The 17626-nt window shown below is 38.7% G+C and overlaps 1 protein-coding gene across 3 annotated transcripts in view; it reads right to left on the bottom strand.

Annotated features, from left to right (window-relative positions):
* Positions 1 to 17626, bottom strand: part of LOC115219730 (cytoplasmic aconitate hydratase) — an 85356-nt gene that overhangs the window by 20320 nt on the left and 47410 nt on the right. For all 3 annotated transcript variants that reach the window (XM_029789951.2, XM_029789950.2, XM_029789952.2), the window contains 4 exons: positions 15511 to 15694; positions 6356 to 6495; positions 4006 to 4177; positions 2384 to 2484 (listed from right to left, as the gene is read on the bottom strand). In XM_029789951.2, coding sequence (XP_029645811.1) covers positions 2384 to 2484; positions 4006 to 4177; positions 6356 to 6495; positions 15511 to 15694 — 597 coding nt within the window. The remainder of the gene's footprint in view (positions 1 to 2383; positions 2485 to 4005; positions 4178 to 6355; positions 6496 to 15510; positions 15695 to 17626) is intronic.

The raw sequence follows: 17626 nt of genomic DNA, 5'->3' as shown, positions 1-17626 counted from the left end.
TAGTTAACCTCGAGGCTTACTGTACGAAATATGCATGCATGCACTTTACTACATGTTGTACTTCAAGTACTAGCCATTTGCCTTTACAATTCATTTAGATAATACTAGCACTATGACCTGGCAACGCCGGGTCATAGTGCTAGTGCATGCATATACAGCTGCATGCATGTGCACATACACACACGAGTACTGTCCAAATTTCCGACCAACCACATACAGCTAGCTGGCATTCAATTGGCGTATCAAGTTTCGGGCATTTTGATTGGGTTTTGGATAGAAAATTCACAAAAATGTCACTTCTATTGACTTTTTAATAGCTTTACGAGGTGACTGGGGAAATGTAAAGATGTGCACGACCACCGTTGAACGGTTTTGAATGACCATAGAAAGTGCGAGCTCTCTAACTGAAAAATTGTGGATTTGTATAAAGGACATGCACACAGACATTTTGCCGTTTATATATATAGAGATGAAAGTTCTTTTCTTGGAGTCAAATATCTTTGAAACATTTCTTAAAATGGAGAAAAACACAGATGAATGTGTTCTACTAGTAATGAGTAATAAGATTATAAAAAGGGGAACTGGCTGATAAGTAAAGTAATAAATAAATAAAGAAAAGCTGAAGCTTGTACAGGATGGTACAAGCCAAATCCCAAGCCAGCTAAATTGGAACCAGATATTGCCTTTACAATTGTAATAAGAGATAGTGTTACATTATAAGGAACAGACTACCTTTGAAACACAATCTGGTTGTATAGATACAAGGGGCAGTCAAAGGTTAACTGTACTTTTGGCAAAACTTTGTTTAGGTTGGCTGCACTGCCTTCAGTACTTGCATATTAAAAGGTGGCACTCTTGTGGGTATGTAACCAAGGTTTGGCCTTTATTGTTCCAGTTTTTTTTTTTTAATTCTTTATTTCGCTTGGGAAACCTAGGTGCTGTAAACGTCTTTCTCTCTATTGCCAGCCTTGTCTGGCACCTGTGCCGGTGGCACATAAAAAGCACCCACTACACTCTCGGAGTGGTTGGCATTAGGAAGGGCATCCAGCTGTAGAAACACTGCCAGATCAGACTGGGCCTGGTGCAGCCTCCTGGCTCCCCAGACCCCAGTTGAACCGTCCAACCCATGCTAGCATGGAAAGTGGACGTTAAACGATGATGATGATGATTGTTACAGAATAAACATGGCCACTCCACTGCCAGTGTGCACCAAGGAAGAACAGAGATTAGTGATCTGATTTCTCTGGCTTGGATGTGTGCCCAGGTTCGAAATTTATTGCAGGCAATATAAGGACAGCGCTATACTGCATAAAAGTGTGTATGAGTGGAGTAACAAGTTTTAAAATGGCCAGAGAAATGTGAAGCATGAAATGGGAGCAGGACACCCATCAACCTCCACCACAAGTTCAAGGAGCGGTTCTGGCAAACCAATGAATGAACATCAATGCGGTGGCATGTTCTCTGCAAATTAGTCATGCTTCCGAATATGAAATCATCTTAGACAAGCTTTACTTGCGTAAAGTCTGTGTGAGATAGGAGCCAAGGGAGCTTATCAAAGTGCATAACCACAACAATGCTTACTCAACCAGTACTACGATGAAGGTGAAGCTGTTTTGGAAAGAATAGTCACACTAGATGAGACTAGGACCCATCACATTGAGCTAGAATTCAAAAGGTAAAGTATGGAGTGGAAACACCTAGAATTGCCAAAAAGAAATTCAAGACTTGACTTTCCACAGGAAAAGTTATGCTGACTGTTTTGGGGGTGCAAATAGGCCTATACTGACGTATTTTACTGGAAAAGGGGTCTACAGTTACCAGTGTAGATTACAGTGAAACCAGCAAACGACACCCAATGCTGAGGTCTATTGTCAAAGCAAGTATTATTGTTGCATGACAATGCATTCTCACATATGGCTGCCCACCACCCAGTTGAAACCATTGAAAACTTGGGTCTCAAGCAGCTAGAACATCCTGCATAGAGTCCAGATCTCACCCCTTTTGACCTTCACCACTTTGGACCACTCAACCATACTTTACGAGGTCATCAATTTGCTAAGAATGACAAAACACAGGACGTGGTACATAAATGGCTGCGAAACCAGCCAAAACCTTCTTCTCTGATGGAATAAGCAAACTAGTAGACAGCTGGAAAAAGTACATCAGAAAGGCAGGAGACAGTTGAAAAAATTATGCATTTGTTCAACCCCTGCTTTTGATTTAATAAATTACAGAAATAAGAGTGCATACAATTTTTGACTTACCATATACTTATATTCTAACTAGAGGAGACTATAATCAATCAGAATTTATCAATAATCAAAAACATTTTTTCCTTTAGATGTTAAATAAATTTCTAGATAAGAGAAATTCTACGACTTACATCACTATATATAGGATCCTCCTCAGATTTGGTATAATCTCTAAACATTTTGTTTGCTTTAAGGAATGTTTCTATATATGAAAGTTTTTCTTCACTGCGATCTAAAAAGGAAGAAAATTTTGCAGAAAAAGTGAAATGTAGCAATTACCACATCATAAAATATATATAATTTACTGTAACAACATAACAAACTGAATCTCGTTTAGATTCAAAGTAAAGTTTTTTCATGTCTAATAATGACCGACAACAACCATTTTCCTATTTTCATATAAACCTAGAATACGAAGTAACAACACTCATATTCTGATATCTAAGCCTCAATTATCGAACTCTTTTACTCTTTTACTTGTTTCAGTCATGTGACTGTGGCTATGCTGGAGCACCGCCTTTAGCCGATCAAATCGACCCCAGGACTTATTCTTTGTAAGCCTAGTACTTATTTTATCGGTCTTTTTTTTTGCTGAACCGCTAAGTTACGGGGACGTAAACACACCAGCATTGGTTGTTAAGCGATGTTGGGGGGACAAACACAGACACGCACATATATATATATATATATATATACGATGGGCTTCTTTCAGTTTCCGTCTGCCAAATCCACTCACAAGGCTTTGGTCGGCCCGAGGCTATAGTAGAAGACACTTACCCAAGGTGCCACGCAGTGGGACTGAACTCGGAAACATGTGGTTCATAAGCAAGCTACTTACCACACAGCCACTGTTATTTTTAGACATAACTGAAATTTACTTAACCAAATGTCATTAAAATGCTTGTTTCAGAAAAGTGTATGATGTATATGAATCAGATGTGAGCGAAAACTGATCCTCAAAACTTTGATTTGAAGAATTATGTTCCAAACCACCAATCACTTATAGATGGTAAATATTTCTCATTACGATAAGAAATGCTTTGTGAAAATTATTCAACCTTGACTGCATAAAGTTTAGACTGAAGATAATTGCATAAAACAGCAAATCTTAGATTTATGTAAAGTAGCACAATACTGCAAGAGATAAGTTTTATAAAGTGACATATCCTTTAGAATTTATCAAAAAGAAAATCAGTATACAGTCATTAAAATTTTTACTTTAATAAATGTCTAATAGACATGTAGCAAGTAGCCATTTTAAAATAAGGCGCCAATTTGTGGTAGCTGACAATATGACGTAATGTCGTATTGCTGAAGAAATATTATTGTCGTTTTTCCATTGGTTAATATAACTGCTCATATAAGAATTCTAAGAGTTACTTAAAGAATATTTGTATGTAATTTCGATTCTTTAAAGTCAAGTTGAGCAGTTATAAAAACCCTGGATTTTGGGAAAAACTTCAGTGTTTGTTGGATGTAACTAAACTCCACAACACTCACTCCTTTGAGACATTGGTGATTTTTCATGCCATGTCCAAAGGAAAATCCAACAAGTCTTGTTTGGATTGTTACTCTTGTGTCAGTAACTCTTAGACACTGACACAAGCACAAAGAAAAGATGTTAATGCAAAAAAAAAAAAAAAGATGAAATAAGAACCCAAAGTAAATACAAAAATTAGCAATGGACAGATGGAAGAAAGTAAACTTGCACATACATACACACACACATCTGATTAAATGTCAAATGTCTTACTGGTTTGTTGAAGATAATCCATACTCATTTGATCAATTGGAAAATAACCAACAGTAGCTCCGTATTCAGGACACATATTGGATATCGTTGATCGATCAGCAATAGAAAGTTGGGCAACTCCTGGGCCGTAGAACTCAACAAATTTACCAACAACACCAACACTTCGTAGATGCTAGACAGAACAAAAAGAGAACATCTTGATATAGAAATATAGAAAACTTTAAATCACACACCGGAGTTTTTTTGTTGTTGTTGTTGGTTTTGTTCTATGATGTTGCTGAGAGAGGTGGGAAAGAAAATATCCATATGAGAGAGAGAGAGAAAAGAAATGAAGTATATGAATAGGTCAGTGAGAATAAAAAGAGTGAATGGAGGTAAAAATAAGTGAAAAAAGATAAAATGAAATACAAGAAGAAAATGGCAAAGACAAGGAAGAAATAAACTTCATTTTTGACAGGCATCACAATAATTTTCAAATAAAGGTAAAAGCAAGGCTAGTTACAGCATCATTGAAAATAGATACAGGAGAAACCTCAAGCTTTTCCTTATCCCAAACTGCAGCTAAAACTTTTAGTCCCTTGCCAAGAAAAAAAAAAAATTTCATCAACTTGATAAAATTCTCTTTCCTGACATCCCTCAACAATGACAGTTCTGTGGGCAAACAAGGCCATTAGCTCTAATACTGTCATTATCCCTAAATACTGCACTTCGGAGTTTGACCTTCAACTCACCCAATTCTTATCTCTCAATCAGGGTTTATCTCAATAGAGATATTTCCTGATCTTAATGGTAACAGAGACAGCCATTAACAGCAACCAGGAATCGTTCACCTTAACCAGTAGCAGAGCTTTTGTAAAACCTTCTCAGAGAAATTTAGTGAAAGTAATGTTGTTACCTTCAACATCAAATTTCCTCTCTCATCATCTGCACCCCCCATCTTAGTCCATCATTCCTCTACATTAACCTTTGTTTCAACCAGCTTATTACCTTACTCCACTCTAATGAAAGCATCCACGCTCATCACCTTCTGTGACACACTGTCTGTGTCCTCTCTTATGCTCACTTAAGTGTTTGCTCTAGCACCCCATCACTACCGATTTCTTTACTACCCACAAGGGGCTAAACACAGAGGAGACAAACGGACAAACAAACGGATCAAGTCGATTATATCAACCCCAGTGCATAACTGGTACTTATTTAATCGACCCCGAAAGGATGAAAGGCAAAGTCAACCTCAGCGGAATTTGAACTCAGAACCTAGTGGCAGACGAAATACTGCTAAGCATTTCGCCCAACATGCTAACGTTTCTGCTAGCTCGCACCCCATCACTACCTTCCTTTTATCTCCTTTAGCCATGTATCTTCTCTATAGCATGTCTCTCTATTACACTTTCCTTCACAAATACTTCCCCTTAGTAGTGGGAATTTTTTCCTTCTTCTTTTTTTCCCCTCTTGTTCTATTCCGTCTTATAAGTTACACAGCCACCTCACTAATGCTTGTGGCACAAAAAGTGCACCCAGTCCACTCTGCAAAGTGGCTGGCATTAGGAAGGGCATCAAACCAGAGAAACCAAGTCAAAGATGACACTGGAGTATGATGCAGCCTTGCAGCTTCTGGTTCCCTGTCAAAACATCCAACCTATGTCAGTATGAAGAGTGGGCTGTTAAATGACGACAATGATAATGAGTAACCTTCAAGTATACAAACCATCAGGCATTTGCCATATTCTGAACGCCTTACTTCCCTGGGCATGGATACATTGAAACTCCAATGTCTGGCAGCTGACTTGGCAGACACCCATAAAATTATCAACCATCTTACAAACAATAACTCTGAGCACCTTTTCAAACTCCATCTGTCTAACACCCATGGACATGTTAACAAAGTCAGAAAACAGCACAGCTCCCATGACTTTTGGAAACATTTTTTCACGCTAAGAGTTGCTGAAGTATGGAACAAACTGCCGGCATCAGTTGTTAGTTGTCGGAGCACTGCATCCTTCAAAACTTCCATGCTTTCTGAGATTCGCCAACACAACACCTGATTTTCTCCCCTCCATACACACGCAAGCATGTATCTGATTCATACATTGTTCGCTCTCCAGACATTTGTACATTACTTCTTATACTTAATATGCGCTTTTTGACAGGTTGTGGTGCACCTGAGCACTGTATGCAATAATTTCATTATATATTATATTATATATATATATTATATATATATATATTATATAAACTATCAAAAGTTATTTGTATTTATTCAGGCCAGCCAGACTCAATACAAACGACTTTTTTTTTTTTTAGAAAAACAAGTAATAAAAATATATAGAAATAGAAATGTATGAATTACCTTAGTAATTGTAAGGACCACGTCAGTGGATGTTGTGTATTGATCAAGTTCACCAATCAATTTGTAACCAACAACTTTCGGAAGCACCATACTAATTGATTGACCAAGCATGACAGCCTCTGCTTCAATGCCACCGACACCTAAAATAAATCATATTTGACTCTAGAGAAAATTAGACAACTTAATTGCTTTTATAAATAATTGATACAAAACAAGTGTTAGTCAGCGGAGTTCATAAGACTCTAATCTTGCCTGTTATAAGGTTGAAGCTTCCATCATTGGCAGCACTATATCCTGTAACCCCTTGTAAAGATTCTTATTTATGAATGAACTAATCCTCCCACTTTTAGTACTATGTGGAATTACAGTTCACTACTTGCTATACTAAACTCAAGTACTTCAGTAAGTCTGGAGAAGGCAACAGGAAACTCTTTTATTGTGTCCTCTTCTAATAATGACATTAGAGTCAACATTCACCAATTTTCCATGAGTCAGTTGAATTACTCGTTAAATATCATTTACTATGTACTAACTCATTTTAATACTTTCTAAAAGGTATTATCATTGCTATTTGCACCTGCAATAATAAATCAAACTTTCTATTCTAAAGTGTGGCTGTGTGGTAAGATGCTTGCTTGCCAACCACATTGTTCCAGGTTCAGTGCCACTGCATGGCATCTTGTTTAAGTGTCATTTACTATAGCTGAGAGCCAACCAAAGCCTTGTGAATGGGTTTGGTAGACAGAAACTGAAAGAAGCCCACACACAAATATATGTGTGTGTGTGTGTCTGTTTACACCCCTCCATCTCTTGTCATCTGATGTCGGTGTGTTTATGTCTCTGTAACTTAGCAGTCTAGCAAAAGCGACTGATAGAATAAATACTAAGTTTACAAACAATAAGTCCTGGGGTCAGTTTCTTTGACGAAGGCAGTGCTCCAGCATGGCTGCAGTCAAATGACTAAAAACAGTACTACAATAGGAAAGAAGACTAACTGATGCAACTGAAAGCAAAGAAAAAAAAAAGGAACTAAAATGGAATCATAAAGTTATCATAAAGCAAGAATCTTGATTTTAAGATGTAAAACAAGTGATTTTTATTTTAAGATAAGAAACTAATTCCTTGTAGGGTATCCAAAGGAGTTAAACATATTTATCATTTAAGTTACAATACAAAAGTTGACCTAGATTGTCTTGAATTTCAAACACTAATCAATAAGACAAAGCCTCAACATAATCACTTCAGCTGTTAGAAATAGCAGCCAAATCCCTTTCGTGTCATAACTCATCATACTAAAAAGGTAAAAAAAATTTTTAAAACAAAACACTGGATAATGGATTTCTAGTAAGAATATGTTAATAAAAAGATGGAAGAATTATGGTTGGAATGCCTTGGATGAAAACTTATGTATGGCGAAATTATGTACAAAAAACTTGACTGTTTGTACTATACTCTAGTTTCAGTTGATGTCAAACAGCAGCATATATATATATATATATAATATGAATTAGAGATAAAACCACTATTAGACAACTCAAACAGTGATAGACATAAACCAATACATAAATAACAAATAATATAAATATAATTAATATAATATATAATATACATATAATTTTTTTCCCAAAAAGTATAAAAAGAATGATAAATATAATATAAGTATAATGTGTTTTTACTTATTATTTTACTTAATATATTATTACTTATTATATTATATTATATTTATCATTCTTTTTATACTTTTTGGAAAAAAAAATTATATATATATATATTATATACTATATTAATTATATTTATATTATTTGTTATTTATGTATTGGTTTATGTCTATCACTGTTTGAGTTGCATAATAGTGGTTTTATCTCTAATTCATATTTTATATATTTATACTGTGAAATTTGATTTAATACTAAATCTGATTTTTCCCTGTAAGTTTGGAGTTATACTCCCTAATATCATTATTATATATATATATATCGTGGTGGTGGAATAGTGCAGTAGATAAAGCCATCTGTGAAAAGAGACGGGCCTGGAAAGCCTGGAAGGATGGGGGCAGCAGGGAACTGTACCAGATAGCCAAAAGGGAGGCTGGGCGGCAGGTATACATTGCCAAAGATGTAGCAGAAAAGAAGAAGTTTGCCAATGTCCAGCGTCGCGAGGATCAAAGAGCTGAAGTATTTCGGATTGCCAGACAGTGTGTCAGAGAAAATAGCGATGTTATAGGAGAGAAATGTGTCCGCATGGATGATGGGGCACTTGCTTTTACTACTAGTGAAAAGAAAGAGGCTTGGAGAAGCCATTATGAAAGACTGCTGAAGGAGGAGAATGAATGGGAGGAGAGCCTGCCAAATGTTGACCCAGTAGAGGGACCAGCTACCCGAATAGACAGCTCCCTTGTAGATAAGGCAATTAAGGATATGAAACCAGGCAAAGCCCCTGGCCTATCAGGAATCACTGCTGAGATGCTTAAAACAGCTGGCTATGTGGGCTATGCCATAGTCACCCGCATTGTAAACCAGGTAGTTCACAATGGAGTCATACCCAATGACTGGTGCAGCAGCACCATAGTCAACTGCTACAAGGGTAAGGGTGATGCTCTAGATAGAAATAACTACAGAGGTATCAAACTGTTGGACCAGGTGATGAAGGTCTCAGAGAAGGTCATAACCAATCTCATTAGGGAGAGAATTTGTTTAGATGAAATGCAGTTCGGTTTTGTACCAGGTAGAAGCACCACTGATGCTATATTCCTGGTCCGACAACTGCAGGAGAAGTACCTAGCTAAAGATAAACCCCTCTACATAGCTTTTGTAGACTTGGAGAAAGCCTTTGACAGGGTTCCCCGTTCCCTTATCTGGTGGTCGATGCGGAAACTGGAGATTGAAGAAAGGCTAATAAGGGCTGTACAGGCTCTATACAGAGAGGCTGTCAGCAAGGTTAGGATTGGCAACGAATATAGTGAAGAATTCCGGGTAGAAGTAGGTGTGCACCAGGGCTCAGCCCTCAGTCCCCTTTTATTCATCATAGACCTTCAGGCAATAACAGAGGAATTCAAAACGGGATGCCCCTGGGAGCTCCTCTATGCTGATGACCTAGCTCTCATAGCAGAATCACTACCGGAACTAGAAGAGAAATTTCGGGTGTGGAAGCAAGGGTTGGAATCAAAGGGCCTTAGAATAAATGTAGCAAAGACCAAAGTATTAGTAAGCAGCAAGAGGTACTCAGCACACATCCCCTCGGGTAGGTGGCCCTGCTCAACCTGTAGGAAAGGTACAGGTAGAAACTCCATAAGATGCACCCAATGTAAGTTATGGACACATAAGAGGTGCAGCAACATTAAAGGGAAATTAACAGATAAGATAGCTTTCATGTGCGGCAGATGCACAGGGACAATAGACACAACAGACACTCAGAAAACAGATTCCATCACACTCCAGGGAGAGAAACTAGAAGTCGTTGATAGTTTCCGCTACCTGGGTGACCAAGTTAGTAGCGGAGGTGGATGCACAGAGAGTATCACCACTAGAATACGAATAGCCTGGGCAAAGTTCAGAAAGCTCCTATCCCTACTGGCAACAAAAGGTCTCTCCCTCAGAGAAAAAGGTAGATTGTATGATACATGTGTGCGAACTGCCATGCTTCACGGTAATGAAACATGGGCTGTGACTGCAGAAGACATGCGTAGACTTGAAAGAAAGGAAGCTAGCATGATCCGCTGGATGTGTAGTGTCAGTGTGCACGCAAAACAGAGTGTAAGTATCCTGAGAGAAATGCTGGATATAAGAAGCATCAGATGTGGTATGCAAGAGCGACGCTTGCGATGGTATGGTCATGTGCTGCGGATGGATGAAGAGAGATGTGTGAAGAAGTGCCACTCCCAAACAGTTGAAGGTATCAGGGGGAGAGGTAGACCCAGGAAGACATGGGATGAGGTGGTCAAGCATGACCTCAGAGCATTGGGCCTCACTGAGGCAATGGCGAAGGACCGAGATCTCTGGAGATATGCTGTGACTACAAAGACCCGGGCTGCTTTCTGCAGCAATTCCACATACCCCCTACCCATTCTAAGTACCCCGGATCCCCAAAGTACCCTGGATCCCCAAAGTACCCCGGACCTCGTTGCCCCCGTGCCGCTGACACGTTAAAATGCTCGAACCGATCGTGACGATGCCGGACCCTCCGGCCCCTGTGCAGGTGGCACGTAAAAAGCACCCAATCCACTCACGGAGTGGTTGGCGTTAGGAAGGGCATCCAGCCGTAGAAACTCTGCCAGATTCAGACTGGAGCCTGGAGCGGCCCCTGGCTTCCCAGACCCGGTCGAACCGTCCAACCCGTGCTAGCGCGGAAAGCGGACGTTAAACGATGATGATGATGATGATGATGATGATGAATACACTCTATAATTTTGTAGATACAAATTTATTATTCATACACGCAGGAGTGGCTGTGTGGTAAGTAGCTTGCTAACCAACCACATGGTTCCGGGTTCAGTCCCACTGCGTGGCATCTTGGGCAAGTGTCTTCTGCTATAGCCCCGGGCCGACCAATGCCTTGTGAGTGGATTTGATAGATGGAAACTGAAAGAAGCCTGTCGTATATATATGTATATACTAGCAGTATCGCCTGGCGTTGCTCAGGTTTGTAAGGGAAATAACTATAAAGCATTTTTAGAGAGTTATAGCCAAAAAATAGAAAAAAAATGGAAAAAAAACTATGGTAAATTTTTTTTTGAGAGTTAAAAAGGTCGAGTTGCGTCCCCTAGACAGTCTGTGGTTTGTGTTTCTGATTCTCGACCCCATGTCGAATTTATCGATTTTTTTTCAGAACTGGGGGAACTTTTCAAATTTTTCGCTGCGTTAGTTTTGAATTATGACATTGGGCTATGTGTGTGTCAAGTTTCATCAGAATCGGTTGAAAGCCGTGGTCAGGGTGAGGGTACAACCAAACAGACACACAGAAACACACACAGACAAACTGCCGTTTATATAGAGAGAGATATATATGTATGTGTGTGTATGTGTTTGTGTGTTTGTCCCCCTAGCATTGCTTGACAACCGATGCTGGTGTGTTTACATCCCCGTCACTTAGCGGTTCGGCAAAAGAGACCGATAGAATAAGTACTGGGCTTACAAAGAATAAGTCCTGGGGTCGATTTGGTCGACTAAAGGCGGTGCTCCAGCATGGCCGCAGTCAAATGACTGAAACAAGTAAAAGAGTAAAAGAGTAAGAGTATACAAGAATGTTGTTGATAGTGACTTCAAAGTTTCAGCCAGCTAAGCCATTGTCAAATTGCAGCCCGATGATGGTTTACCTGGCTGAAAGTTTGAAGCCACCGTCAACCACATTCTTGTATATTATGTGTCTATGTGTGTGCTGATAAACACTACAAATGTGAAGTATAAATTCTACACTACTTAAAGCAATACAGCAGTAGCCTTAACAAGCTAATTGTGCTCTGACACTTTTAAGTGTTTGAATTCCACAAGCACTACAGGCTGAAATCTCAATGAACTGAAATTGTGAATTCCAGGAAATTGCTCAGTAAACTTAGTGAGTGCAGCCGTTTATAGCACAATAGCTGGATGTATGGACAAGCATGGCCCAACAAACAGTTCTTTTAGTACTTGAGGTAAACCGATATACCATTAAAAGCTGAATAATAGGAATTGGAGAGTTTCCACATCTGCAAAGAAATCAGATAAAACAAATGGGATCTATTCTAAGGAGAATGTGATACAGAAGAAGATATTAAATTTAGAGGATTTAAAGCGGTTTTTAAGACATTGTAAAAGAGAATAACAAGGTTATGGCCATTCAATGACTGACGAAGTAGAGAGGATTATGAAAAGTGATGCTATTATAGGCGCAGGAGTGGCTGTGTGGTATGTAGCATGTTTACCAACCACATGGTTCTGGGTTCAGTCCCACTGTGTGGCACCTTGGGCAAGTGTCTTCTACTATAACCTCGGGCCGACCAAAGCCTTGTGAGTGGATTTGGTAGACGGAAACTGAGAGAAGCCAGTCGTATATATGTACATGTATGCATATATGTGTGTCTGTGTTTGTCCCCCCAACATCGCTTGACAACCGATGCTGGTGTGTTTACGTCGCCGTAACTTAGCGGTTCAGCAAAAGAGACCAATAGTATAAGTACTAGGCTCACAAAGAATAAGTCCTGGGGTCAATTTGCTCGACTAAAAAAAAAAGGCGGTGCTCCAGCATGGCCGCAGTCAAATGACTGAAACAAGTAAAAGAGAAAAGAGAGACTATTATATTTCAGTTTATGATGAAATTATATTTTGGCAGAATTAATTTATATTTTACTCTAATATTTCGAAATGCAATTATTATGGATTGGTAGAATTATTAGAATGTTAAACAAAATGCCTTGCAGTACTTATTATGGCTCTTTAAGTTTTGTGTTTAAATCCCACCAAGCTTACCTGTGCTTTACATACCACCTGGAGCCAATAAAATAAAGTACCAGTCGAGTATCAGGTTGATTCCACCAAGGTCAACTTTATTTTCCACCTCTCCCGGTTTAACCAAGTTTCTACCAGTCAAGTAATGGAGTTAATTTCATCACTTAACCCCTCATCTGCACACACACACAAAATAAAAACAATTATTTCAGCTATGATGTACACTTAAGCTTAGGTCTTTGGCACTGAGAGACAGACACAATCTGCTGCACCAAATGTCACCTGTCAGGTACAACTGTTGCAGCACCACAATGTTTTGCAATTTACTGAAATTTACTTTGCAGAAAAATTTCTAATAAGTAAGAATTTCTTCAGTAAATGACTCTGAAAATGTTCACCATCAAGCACCATGGCCACCTTAACTGACATATAGAACCGTTGGAAGAACTCCTGCAGTATGTTATTGAATTTTCATGACAGTAGTGATGCTTATTGTTGTCCAAATGCAGCACATGCAGTGGAATACAATTCCTGCTTTACCAAGTTTACTGTTCACATCACTTTCTAACCTTCATTAACAACTGATCACACTGCCCAGATAGGTTGATACAAATGTTATGATAGTCTGACAGTAAACTTTTGACTCAAGAGATGGGGAATAACTTAGCCAGGAGGTTTTCATACAAGACATGCTGATATCAAGAGCAATAACAATACTTTTAGGTTAGTTATTAAAAAAAAAAAGACTTGAGGATGATGTAGGAAAGAACTTTTCTAAATATGGTTGTGTGGAAACTGTAGTGACAGTCAACGACAAAAGAGAAAAAAAAATGATGATGTAACAGTTTATGATTCCACCACCATTCAAACGTTGAAAGCAAAGTAACATATACTGTTGTATGTTTACAGAGTTTAGTATAGATGTTTGTAGAGAGGGAAATGCCGAGCTAGCTGTTATTTTCACCAAACTAATACACATAGTCGCGACTAGTTGCCTTGTTGACCAGTAAAGCTTCCTAACTTGGAGTCTAAGTGAACATGATAAAACAGCTGAGTTTGGTGAAGGGATTTCAAGAGAGATTTTATGTGTAAGCAATGTAGAATTGGAAGCAAAATGGACAGCAAATGTAGAGGCTTTATCAATAGAAATGATACTTTTAAAGATTGATTCCTCAGAAAGTTTTGAAGGTCATGTGATTTAAGAGCAATTTTTACTTTCTTCTTCTTCTTACAGCATTCACCCTGGGTGGGCTGAGCTGGCTTCATTCATCCTCAATGCTGCATCTCTCACAAACGCCGACCAGACCTGGCAATTTGAGGCTAACGACCGTGTGATCTACAACCACTCTTTATTCTAGCAACGAACGCTGTAGATATGGGGGCCTAGGTTGGGTTCCAGATCAGCCTTGACTGTCATCAGCCAGGTTTTTCGTTGTCCACCACATCGCTTTCGCCAACCCTGAAGGGGAGCTGGGGCAATTGCTTCATAGATGAATTCTCCTGGCTGACAATGGAGGGCATGACCCAGCCAACACAGACGTCTTGTTAGGATGACTTGTTGGAGGGAGGTGATTCTGCACTGGTGTTGCACTGAATTGTTGTAGACAAAGTGATGCCATCGGACAATTTTTACTTTCCTTTATGGTTATTTTGTAAGCATCAAAATGATGTGTAGAACTCTTAGTTAGTGGATGGTTTATAACTGTTTCCAAGTGTTGGAGGCAGTGTTGTTCTGTAGAACTGAGAGTGAATAATTTGGCAGGGTTGGGGATATAAAACAACATATCTATGAGGGTTGCATCAGTCACCTACTTTTCTGCTATAGAGAGGTCAAAGGTGAAATAGATTTGCGGTCAAGAATAGTCAAGAGAATTTCTGCCGACTGAAGTAAAAGCCAGCACAAGTAATGAACACACTAAGAATTTCATGACATCCTTTGCAGTTGTGGGAAGTCATTCAAGAGTGAATTCAGATACTTCTGCTCTTCAATCCACCAGTAGATGTAACTGAATGTGTGATGGACTCTCAGAAATATCCCAAGGCTATCTGTATGACCTGTATGAAACACCTCCAGTAGTTGATGTAATACTAACTGGTACTGGATACAGCTTTGGAGAGAAGAGATAAGGATATTTTCGGTTTGAACGGCAGTTTTTAACATAATTTCTAGGTAACTAAACACTTTTAAACTTCGTATACTGGTAGAATGTGTTTATAAAACATCTTTTTCTCTTGGCTTTATTGAGAAAATTCTATAGTTTGTAAGATATTTGCTATTTTTTTTCTTCACTTTCTGCAATTTCAACCAATCAGTGACATCTATTGAGTTAAAAAGCATTCTGTGCCGTATGAATATGTCCCTCGTTTAAGAAACAGATTGGGTTTATTTACATTTGTGAAGAAAAAAAAGATACCCTTCCCCCACCCCTAACCCTAAAACAGATTGAAATGCAATAGATCGATTCTAGGGTCATAATTATGGGTGACAATTTCATGACACCGCTAGAAAAAACTGCCGTTGAAACCGAAAAGATCTGAGATAATAGTCAGTCAACTTTTTCCCAACAAACCAACTGAGATTGTTACAAATATTATGGCAAGGGATCAAAAAGAAAGCAAAAAGAAAACATTTGAACAAAAGAAAAAAAAATCAAACACCATCCAAAGAATAAGAACAACAAAGATCATATAATATACTGCGTAACAATTATAAAATTTTAGTTATAAACTTACCCCAGCCTACTACACCAAGGCCGTTCACCATAGTGGTATGAGAATCAGTCCCAACTACGGAATCAGGATACAGCATACCATTACTGCTAAAAACAACCCTTGCGAGATATTCTAAATTCACTTGATGTACAATTCCAGAACCTGGGGGTATAATCTGCATGTTCTTCAAAGCTATTGAGCCCCACTGTAAATAAAAAGTTTCAAAAGTTGGGTAGAAAAAAATGTTTAAATATTTAAAACAAACAAAAATTAGATATAGACAAATTGAATTTGTTTGAGTCTTTAAAACTGTATCAAGGGTGGTCTTCTGTAGTTAGTAATTAAAATAATGTTAGTCCTCAACCAATATCTTATTTTACTGCCTGCAACTAAGAAAATAAAAATATTTTGCGTCTAGAGCAGAGTAGTAACAGATCATTTCTGGATCTTAAATACATTTGACAGACATGAATATCATGGTACACTGATTGGGAGTGGATACGGTTTAGATCACATACAAATTCCATCTGTATCCACAAGCAAACCTGAAAAAGACACAACTCTTTTACTTGTTTCAGTCATTTGACTGTGGCCATGCTGAAGCACCGCCTTTAGTCATGCAAATCGACCCCAGGACTTTTATCGGTCCCTTTTACCGAACCGCTAGGTTACAGGGATGTAAATACACCACCATCGGTTGTCAAGCGATGTTGGGGTTGGGTGGGGGTGGACAAACACAGACATACACATACATATATATATACATATATAGACGGGCTTCTTTCAGTTTCCGTCTACCAAATCCAGTCACAAGGCTTTGTTGGTCAGCCCGAGGCTATAGTAGAAGACACTTGCCCAAGATGCCATGCAGTGGGACTGAACCCGGAACCATGTGGTTAGTAAGCAAGCTACTTACCACACAGCCACATCTACGCCTACAACCTAAAAATTCTAATCATGTCTCTCATGGGACATAAATTATGTTGACTCTAAATATAACGAACATTTAATATAATATATTATCAATACAATAGAGCAGCAAGATGGCGGAATTGTTAACACACCAGGCAAAATACTTGGAGGCATTTTGTCCATCTTTATGTTCTGAGTTCAAATTCCACCGTTTTTATTCTCGCAGCTATGCTCTCAGAACATCCACCTCCGCTACTGACTTGGTCGCCTAAATAAAGGAAGCTATCAACTACCTCTAGCTTACCCAACTGGTAGTCGATGGAATCTATTTTCTGTACATTTTTAGTGTTTATTGTACCCGTGCATCTTCCACTTGAATAAGATTGTGATGGTTGGTATAGGGATGTAACATAAATGGATAATGTACAGTTGGTGAAGTTAGTGGTGGAAACTACAGGCAGTAAAAGAGATTGAAGAAGACTTAGGGACGGTTACGAGAGATTTTAGAATATTGGGACTCACAGAAGGAATGATACAGAATGAAAATGTTTGGAGAAAAGCCAGGATTGAAAAGTGGTCATTATGATGATGATGATTATCTATTTGTGTGTGTGTGTGTGTGCATATGTACAGTATTTTACTCTTTTACTTGTTTCAGTCATTTGACTGTGACCATGCTGGAGCAACGCCTTTAGTCGAGCAAATCGACCCCGGAACTTATTCTTTGTAAGTGCAGTACTTATTCTATCGGTCTCTTTTGCCGAACCACTAAGTGACGGGGACATAAACACACCAGCATCGGTTGTCAAGCAACGCTAGGGGGACAAACACAGACACACAAACATACACGCACACATATATATATACATATATACAACAGGCTTCTTTCAGTTTCCGTCTACCAAATCCACTCACAAGGCTTTGGTCGGCCTGAGGCTATAGAAGAAGACACTTGCCCAAGGTGCCACGCAGTGGGACTGAACCCAGAACCATGCAGTTGGTAAGCAGGCTACTTACCACACAGCCACTCCTGCGCCTATGTGTGTATTTTATTTTTATTTTTTTAAGTATAGCATATTTGCTTGCATGTACATGCAGTATGTCAAGAAATACTTCCTACTCTTCAATAATGGAATGTTTAAAAAATATGTTACTAATTTGGCCTTAACTTGTGAAAACGGTATATAAAGTATACAAACATTTTTTTAAATTGAAATTATTTTTT

The sequence above is a fragment of the Octopus sinensis genome, linkage group LG15, assembly GCF_006345805.1.
Source record: "Octopus sinensis linkage group LG15, ASM634580v1, whole genome shotgun sequence".
NCBI classification, from domain to species: Eukaryota; Metazoa; Mollusca; class Cephalopoda; order Octopoda; family Octopodidae; genus Octopus; species Octopus sinensis.
The sequence above is the reverse complement of the archived record's forward strand: the minus strand, read 5'-3'. Positions and strand labels throughout refer to the sequence as shown.